Genomic DNA, 9,973 nt, shown 5'->3' with positions numbered 1-9,973 from the left:
TACAGCCTCAGCAGTCAGCAAGGTATTTTTAGAACAAATCATTCCTACGTTAAGAATAAGAACTGCCCCTCAGAGAGACACTGGGTTATCCCTTATGGCCTTACCAAGGGGAGAGGGGTGAATTACCTATATTTGAATCTAAAGACAAATTCCTAAGGGACTATATACTGGCAGTGTCACCCTCCCTGTCAGAACTTAGGGAAAAAGGACTATTGACACTAACTCCATCACTTGAATTCAGTGCCCAGGGGACTGGGGGCTGATCAAGGTGTGGAAGGAGGTTAAGCTTACTCCAGTCTGGGAAGGACCCTACCAAGTTCTGCTGAGCACTGAAACTACAATGTGGACTGCTGAAAAAGGTTCGACTCACTATACTAAGGTAAAAGGACCAGTGAAGGAAACTCAGGATTGGAGGGTGACTCATCAAGATCCTGAGAATCTAAAAATCTCCCTCTGGAAGGAACCCAAGTGACTGATGTGCTCTGCTCTCCGATAAGAACTGGGTTGTATAACTCTCTTTTTGTTATTAGGAATAACTCTAGCCTTCTGGATGTTTTGTTACAGGCTGTGGTAGAAGTAATTCCAAATCAGATAGCCAGGGCTTTGGATGTATTGGCTGACCAAGCCACTCAGACCATGGAAGCAGTAACACAAAACTGGCTTGTGCTAGACTATCTTCTGGCCGAAGAGGGTGGAGTCTGTGGGAAACTAAACTTGTCAAACTGTTGCTTGCAAATTGGTGACAATGGGAATGTGGCCTAGGAGATAACTAAGGAAATCAGAAAACTAGCTCATGTCCCTCTGCAAACATGGACATCACCATTTAACACCTCTTGGTTGTCCTGGTTCCGTGGAGCCTGGTGGAAACAAATGTTAGGGATCCTCCTCTTGGCGCTGGGCAGATTGATCTTCTTTCCAATCTGCCTACCTTGCATGACACAGCTCATCACAAGGATTGTGAAAGATACTGGAAGTAAATTAGGGCAACTCTGTATTTCCAGAGAAGGCCAAGTAAAAATTTTAGTCGAAAGAGCTAGTAAGGCTAACAGCGATAATGAAGAATGTGAATTTATGCTAAAGAGACTTGAGAAAAAAAATGAGCCCAAAGAAAGTATGGAAACTGAATTTATATTAAATAGAAAGGGAGAGGAAATTGTGAGATATATTATAAAATAAAAAATTCAGTTTCCACACGGATGAAGCCATAGGGCCCCTCTTGTCAAATGTTCTGTGACAACCTAAAGGTTTCTGACAGAGGGTGTGTGACAAGCTTGTGGAATAAGTTTCCACATAGATAGAGCCACAGGGCCCCTCTTGTGAAACAAGTTTCCATATAGAGGGCCCCGACCTTGTGACAGCCCAAGGGTTGCTGAGATAAGAAAAAAAGACCTTAAAAAAGAACTTGACCACTCAGCAATATGTGGAAGAGGGGATCAGACACCTTTGTCAGCAACAGTTTAGCAAGTATTTAATAACTAACATGGGCATGTGGGGAATGATGTAACCGGGGAGGATCAGGACCAATCTTAGGACCAATCCTGATCCAGAGGGGAGGGGGGTTACTACTAACCTGATCTAGATGGTAGGGGTGGCACTAATCCCATAAAAGCTCATTTCTGCATCTGTATTGGCGCACTCTTCCTTTCTGAGAAGTTGTGCCCGTTTCTCAAGAACTGAAAGGGGAAACCCTTTAGCCTGTTGGATAAAAGGCTTGAGACACCAGCTTCAGAATTGAGTCTGGGGTCTTCTTTATATCACCGTCTATCACCCATCCCTTCTCCCTTAGCTCCTTCTCCCCTACTTTCTTGTAGGTCGAGATAGATTTCTATACCCTACTGCCTGTATATCTTATTTCCCAGTAGCATGTAAAAACAGATTTTAACATTCATTTTTAAAACTTTGAGTTCCAAATTCTCTCCCTTCTCCCCTCCCCACCCATCCTCATTGAGAAGGCAAGCAATTTGATATAGGTTATACATGTGTAGTTATGCAAAACATTTCCATAATAGTCATGTTGTGAAAGACTACTATATTTCCTTCCATCTTATCCCACCCCCCATTTATTTTATTCTCTCCTTTGACCCTATTCCTTTTCAAAAGTTTTTGCTTATGACTGTCCCTTGCCCCAATCTGCCCTTACTTCTCTTATTCCCCCCCCACCGCCCCACTTATTGCCTTCCTCCAATTGACTGTATATGTTATTCTCTCCTTAAGCCAAATCCAATGAGAGTAAGATTCACACATTCACTCTCATATCCCCCCTCTTTCCCTCCAATGCCTCTTCTATGTGAGATAATTTACCCCAGTCTACCTCTCTCTTTCTCCTTTTCCCAGTACATTCCTCTCTCATGCCTTAATTTTATTTTTTAGATATCATCAATTCATATTCAACTCACCCTGTGCCCTCTGTCATCTATATCTATATATATAACTATATCTATATCTATATGTACCATCCAACTACCCTAATACTGAGAAAGGTCTCATGTGTTACAAATGTTATGTTTCCATGTAGGAATGCAGACAGTTCAACTTAAACAAGTCCTTTATGTCATCTTTTTCCTAATTACCTTTTCATGCTTCTCTTGAGTCTTGTATTTGAAAGTCAAATTTTCTATTCAGCTCTGGTCTTTCCATCAAGAATACTTGAAAATTTTCTAATTCATTGAATATCCATTTCCCCCAAAGGATTACATTCAGTTTTGTTGGGTAGCTGATTCTTGGCTTTAATCTTTGCTCCTTTGACCTTTGGAATATCATATTCCAAGCTCTCTGTTTCCTTAATATAGAAGCTGCTAAATCTTGTGTTGTCCTGATTGTGTTTTCACAATACATGAATCATTTCTTCCTGACTGCTTTCAATATTTTCTCCTTCACCTGGGAACTCTGGAATTTGGTTACAATATTCCTAGGAGTTTTCGGATGTCTTCCAGGAGGTGATTGGTGGATTCTTTCAATTTCTATTTTACCCTTTGGTTCTAGAATATCAGGGCAGTTTCTCTTCATAATTTCTTGAAAGATGCTATCTAGGCTCTTCTTTTTGATTGTGGCTTTTAGGTAGTCCAATATTTTTTAAATTATTTCTCCTGGATCTCTTTAACAGGTCAGTGGTTTTTCCAATGAGATATTTCACATTGTCTTCTATTTTTTCATCCTGTTGGTTCTGTTTTATAGCTTCTTAATTTATTTTAGACTGATTAGCTTCCATTTGCTGCATTCTAATTCTTAAGGAATTATTTTCTTCAGTGAGTTTTTGGACTTCTTTTTTTCCATTTGGCCAATTCTGATTTTTAAGGAATTCTTCTCTGAATTGGATTTTTGCTCTTTTGCCATTTCGGTTAGTCTATTTTTAAGGTGTTATTTTCTTCAGCATTTTGAGGGGTCTCTTTTAGGAAGCTGTTGACTCATTTTTCATGATTTTCTTGTATCACTCTCATTTCTTTTCCAAATTTTTCCTCTATGTCTCTCACATGATATTCAAAATCCTTTTTGAGCTCTTCCATGTCCTGTGATAAATTATTATTTTTCTTGGAGTCTTTTGATGCAGGATCTTTGATTTTGCTGTCTTCTTCTATTGGTATGTTTTGATCTTCTTTGTCACCAAAGTGAAATTCTATAGTTTGAGTTTTTATGCTGTTTGCTCATTTTCCTAGTCAAACACTTGACTTTTTAACTCTTTGTCAACGTACAACTCAGTTTTCAACGTAGAAGGTATACTCCAGGGGTTTTGTGCAGCTATCTTCAGAGATACTTCTAGGGATCTATAAATTTTCAGTTCTTCCAAGGTGGTATGATTCAAGGAGAGGTGTTTACTCTTCTCCTGGTCTGTGCTCTGATCTGTGAGTGACCACAAGCACTCTTTTCTGCCTTGGAACTGTGAAGAGGATTTTCTCTACCCTGCTGCCACAAGCTCTGCCACACCAGTGGCCTCCCTCACCCCAGGACTTGCAAGCAGGACTGAGACTCAGATCCAAGCAGGGCAAAGCAAGGGAATCCTGCCTCAACACCAGCAACAGGATCCCTGCAGTCCCCCTCTAATCAGCTGCTTCATCCCCTCACTGTCTGTGGACCAAGAGCAGCTGCCACTGCTGCTGCTGTTGCTGCTGCTGCTGCTGTTGCCACCACCATAGCTACAGACACCTCCACCTCCTCCCCGGGACTTCAGGCCTTACCTCAAACTTCCCTCACTCAGATCCAGCAGTTTTCCCACTGACGTTCCCCATTTTCTTTGGTGTTTGTGGGTTGGGAAGTCTGGTAACTGCCACAGTTCAGTGATTCAGGGCTCTGAGGACTGCTCTGTCTGGTCTACTCTGGCCTGGTCTGTCCTGGTGAGGGCCACATTGGGCTGTGCTCTGCTCCCAGTGCAGTGTGATAGACCCTTCCCAGGGACCATCCAGGCCGTCTTGGCCTGGAGACTTGTTTCCCCCTGTTATTTCCTGGGTTTTGTCACTCTAGAATTTGTTTAGAGTCATTTTTCTACCGGTATTTGGGGGGGGGGGGATTTGGGAGAGAGCTTAAGCAAGTCCCTCTTTTCAAGCCACCATCTTGGCTCTGCCCCCTGCTTTTCATTTTGTATATCATAATAATATTCCATTACATTCATAAACTACAACTTCTTCAGCTATTCTCCAGTTGATGGGCATCCCCTTGATTTCCAGTTCTTGTCCACCACAAAAAGAACTGCTATAAACATTTTTGTACATTTGGGACCTTTCCTCATTTTTATGATCTCTTTGGGTTACAGCCCTTGAAACACTATTGCTGGGTCAAAGGGTATGTACATTTTTATAGCACTTTGGGCATGGTTCCAAATTGCTCTCCAGAATGGTTGATCAGCTCACAGCTCCACCAGCAATGATTTAGTGTTCCAATTTTCCCACATGTTCTCTAGCATTTATTTCTTTCTTGTTTTGTCATATTAGCCAACTGGTAGGTGTGATATGGTACCTCACAGTCGTTTTGATTTCTATCTCTCTAATCAATAGTAATTTAGAGTATGTTTTCATATGACTATAGAGAGCTTAAATTTCTTCCTCTGAAAACTGCCTGTTCATATCCTTTGACCATTTATCAATTTAGGAATGACTTGTATTCTTGTAAATTTGACTCAGTTCTCTACACAGTATAGAAATGAGGCCTTTATCAGAGACACTAGTTGTAAAAATTCTTTCCCAGTTTTTGCTTCCCTCCTAATCTTGGTTGCAGGAGCTTTGTTTGTGAAAAAACTTTTCAATTTAATGTAATCAAAATCATTCATTTTGCATTTCATAATGTTCTCTTTCTCTTGTTTGCTCATAATGAAACTTTTAATAAATGTAAATTACTTCTATCCTTTTATGGTGGATTGACATGCCCTTTCCTCTATTAGAGTGATACATATTTCAGAGAGAGCTAGATGTTGGGTAAAAAGTACTTCTAGTGGTATTATTTATAGTGCTAATTAGTAAACAGCCTATTGTTTCCTCTTATCAAGATATCCTCGATTTATTAGCAATTTCCATATACTATTGATCCATTCTTTCACAGCTTCTTATATCCTTAAGGTATCATGTTTTGTTTTGTTTTATTTTTCCTATGGGGATGCTAACAGCTATCCTTATGGTTTTATTCTTCTATAGACAATTTCTTTATACCTTAGATCTTTCTGTTTTTTTTTTTTTTCCTGTAGAGACCAGGTGAAGTTATCAAGGTTGCCCTTCTCTATAAGTAACCCCTTGGTTCTATGACCCTTAGAAAGTATCCAGTAGTAATTATGTATTTACCTTTGGGTCTATAAATAAATGGATGCCAGAAAGGCGGGACCTTCCAGGGCCTGAATAACGTGTCTTCCATTATACAAACAATACTGTCGTTGATATTGCGCAGGTTTGGTAGAGTAACTCAACTACAGCATAAATGTCTACAGTCAAAAGGAGAGGCAAGAGGCAGTATGTCTAAGAGAGAAATAAAGTAGGTCAGTACTTAGGCTTTAGAGAGGTCTAGTGCAGATATAAGCTGAGGTCAGAATAGAATTCAGTGCAACCAGATGTCCAAATTGGTAAGAGCTTGGGCAAAGAATCCATAAAAAATAAAAAAATATATGCTTAGCACAGTGAGTATATCAGCATCTTATGGACCCTTGCCTGAAATACTCACTATCCTTTACTTGGGTCTGTGAAGAAGCTTCAGCCAGGGAAAGTTGAAGCCTCTGATAGCATCACCTACTTTGGAAAAAAAATAGCTGCGACTGAACAGAAGCATGGTGACTGATATTACTTCACCTGCTGAGGCTTTTAAAGTCACGCAGTGATGTAAAGGAATTTTTTATGGAAAAAGAGAGCTGTTGTTTTCTTAAAATTTATTTTTCAAGGAATGTTCCTTAACACAAAGAGAGAGAACCATAGATAGAAAGAGACAGAAGCAGGGTTAGTTCCAAAGTGTGATTGTGATATCTATTTGTATCTATATAGAGATACAGATAGAGATAGAGATAGAGATAGGTAGATATAGATATATACACATGTATACATATGCATGTATGTATGTATGTATGTATGTGTGTGTATTTGTAACAACAACGTTGCTAGCAACTGCTGTGGAAGTGAAAGACCAACAATAAGAACATACAGAAGGGATGCTAGCATAGGTCCTTTCTGCTTTCCTAAGGAAGGCAAATTTAAGGGGTTAACAATCTTGCTTTAATTAAACATATATGTGTATATATATCCCATTCACTAAGTTCAGGGGGAAAAGGCAGCACCCTAAAATTCAGAGAGAATACAAACAGAAATTATAAGGAGTAATTATATAAACAGAGCAAATAAGACAAACCAGCAGACAGGCTTCTAGCTGTCTGTCTAAGAGAAGCACCAACATCTGGGTTTTCAAAGGTGGGGGGTGGGGCGGGGGTGCTTCAACAGCTACCCGGAGTCTCATTACCAACACTCTTTCAATGAGTTTGGCCCCAAAGGCAAAATGCTACCCTCTGAGTTTATATAAACTTCTTCAGGTATAAGGCCAATCTGTAAGTGAAACATCTTTCAGGCCCATTGAATAGACTTCAGGTGGGGCCAACAAAAGGAGGACTGATTAGAGGCAGCCCTACATCCTTTCATTAACTAGTTGCAAGGCCCCAGGCACCACACCTTTTTGCTAAGTAGACTCTGAGCCCTCGGGGCCCTGAACAGGATATAAGAGCTCTGAGGCTGGTGTTTTGCCTTTGGGGGCACACTCATTGGAAGAGTGTTGGTGATTTGGCCAGAGGAGCCTCTGGGTAGCTGTTGGAGCCCACACTCCCCTACTCCTCTGCCGCAGCTTTGAAAACCCATATCTTGATGCCTCTCTCTCTGGTAACTATGTAATTCCCTGGTCAGACAGATAGAAACCTGTCTGTTGATTTCTGTATGTCTTTGCTCTGTTTATATAATGTATGCTTGTAATTTCTGTTCATATTTGCCCTGAAGTTCAGAGTGCTTTTTCCCCTGAACTAAGTAAATGATATATGTATGTTTAATTAAAATGAGATTGTTAACCCCTTAAAGTTTCTTTCCTTAGAAAAGTAGATCAAAGAATCTGTGCTAGCAGCCCTCCTCTGTGCTGTTGTTGTTGGTCTTATACCCCCACAGCAGCTGCTAGAAACATTGTTGTTACATCAGGGCCAAAGGACATCATAGCCATGTGATTCAAACTCGTGTGACTTAGGCCTTCTTGTGACTTAAACCTTGCTCAGGGTCAGAGGGCATCGCAATCATGAGAATCAAACCTTCCCTTGACATAAGCAGATCGTCAAAAACTACCAATTCAATCCAAGTTTCTTTAGTGCTGAGAAGCATTCCAAAACGAAGACAACAAAGAGTCCACTTTGCTTGCCATTACATTTGAGAGGCAAAACTCATCAAAGATACTTGATTGCCTCAGCGTTCCAAAAGAGAAAACAGTAAAAAAAAGTCCCACCCTAATTACCATAACAATATTAATTTGATAGGGTATTTTATAATATGTGTTTAGATATGGGTTATATAAAGAAATGCAAAATGGTATGGATAGAAGACAGGCTTTAGAGTTAGGAAACTCTGGGTTCAGGTCTTGCCTTTGAAATATAATGGTTATGTAACTCTGAGCTAGTCCCTTATCAGTGCCAATCTGCCTAGATGAGAGATTTTCCTCATTAGGAGCTCCCTACACTGATAAAATCACAGGTTTAGTAATATGTGTAATATGTTGGTTTTATGTACATATATAATTATATATACACATATATGTGTACATATGTCTGTTATACGTACATGATACATATGTGTTTGCATTAAATGTTTCTTTAATAACTTTGTAAGTTGTTTATTTGTTGTTACCAGGCCTTCATCCCCTTGAAATACTTTCTTTAAAATATTTAAAAGGGAAATTTGAACATAAAACTATGTACAAACTATGTAAGCCTACAATTGAGTTAGCACACTTTTGTCAAATGTGCCTTACTATAGCCTAGATACTTTTAAGAGTCTAAATATATTGCCACTTACAAGTACAGGAAAAAAATGAAAGGGCTTTATGAAGAAACAGCAAGCATACCATTGTCAGCCAACTCATGCTGTGGAAAATCTCTCTGGTACAAGAATCAAAAGCAGAAATAAGTGATGAGAGCACCATTACTGAATTTGTTGGGATGGCAAACTGAGCTGCATACTTAGGACTTCATAATTGTAAAAAACTTCTAAAGGTGGAAAATATAGAATGTCATCAGGTATTTGGACAGAAACTGGGTCTAGGATTATATCACTCACTTAAGACACTGGCAAGGCCTTTGTACAAAGCCCGTTGCTTCATGCCTGCTTTAGATTCCTCTGTCATTGCAGTGCATTTAAAAAAAAATCTTTGGAAAAACTCACAATCAAGAAAAGAAAAATTAAATTAGGGAAGATTATTTTCATCTAAATAAAACTTAAGTTTTCAGAATTTCATGAATATAAAGCAAATAAGACTTATATTTCTGAAACAGCATCAAACTTAGCCTTAGACACTTGCTAACAAGGTGACCTTGGGCAAGTCCCTCGACTACTCTGTGGTTCGGTTATCTCATAAATAAAATAAGAGCAAATATTGCAATAAGCAAATATTGGTCAACCACGAAAGACTACTCTGTCTCCGGCTCAGTTGGATCCCTTTTATACTCAGGGGGATTCCCTGACTTCAGAAGATCACCTTGATGATACTTGGGTAACTGTATTTGGGTTTCCTCAAGCATCTGCTTCCTATATACTTCTTCAGTTTGCACAATATGGAAATATATTAAAACATGTGATGTCTAACACAGGGAATTGGATGCATATTCGTTATCAGTCCAAACTTCAGGCCCGGAAAGCCTTAAGCAAAGATGGAAGGATTTTTGGAGAGTCCATCATGATTGGAGTAAAGCCTTGTATAGATAAAAGTGTTATGGAAACCTTTGCACTTGTTATCCTCTAAGGTTCATTCTGGCTATAAGCCTGTGATCCTCTGATATTAGCCAAAGATATAGCCTAACAAGAAGCAGAAATCAGGAAGTGGCATCTTATAAAATGAGACTGATTACAAATGTAACCCAGGGTAGTCTGGGAATACCTAAATCATCTAACATGGGAACACTCTAAGGAGAATTTAATGCAAGTCCAGATTCCCTAACACGAAAGCTCTACAACTCCCAGTTGGTTGATTGGTTGTTGTCCTTCATTATTGAAGAGGACCAAAATGACATTACTACGCTAGAGTCAAGTTTCCATGTGCCCTTCTGTGGCTGATCCGACCAGTATGGGTTCGGAATGTTCTACCACAGGTCGGGCACAAATAGTCCATGTGAACATTTGTGGTAGATATTCCAAATTTGTGCATACTGCATTTCCTTTGAGTTATCTCAATTCTGCTTTCTTCATAGAGCATAGCACCTATTCTGATGTGGGCACACTGTGCTGAAGGGTCTTGTGCCAGTGTCTGCCATGTCACACAATCAGTTCCAAAGTTC

The 9,973-nt window shown here is 39.6% G+C and overlaps 1 protein-coding gene across 1 annotated transcript; it reads left to right on the top strand.

The window, feature by feature from the left end:
- Positions 1-340: 340 nt before the first annotated feature.
- Positions 341-9,441, top strand: LOC118857819 (nucleoporin NUP35-like). Its single transcript, XM_036768329.1, has 3 exons — positions 341-379; positions 565-700; positions 9,086-9,441. The coding sequence occupies exons 1-3, from the start codon at positions 341-343 to the stop codon at positions 9,439-9,441; spliced, it is 531 nt and encodes a 176-aa protein (XP_036624224.1).
- The last annotated feature ends 532 nt before the right edge of the window (positions 9,442-9,973 follow it).

This window comes from Trichosurus vulpecula, chromosome 7 (genome assembly GCF_011100635.1).
Source record: "Trichosurus vulpecula isolate mTriVul1 chromosome 7, mTriVul1.pri, whole genome shotgun sequence".
Lineage (NCBI taxonomy): Eukaryota > Metazoa > Chordata > Mammalia > Diprotodontia > Phalangeridae > Trichosurus > Trichosurus vulpecula.
This window is presented reverse-complemented; position numbering and strand designations above follow the sequence as displayed.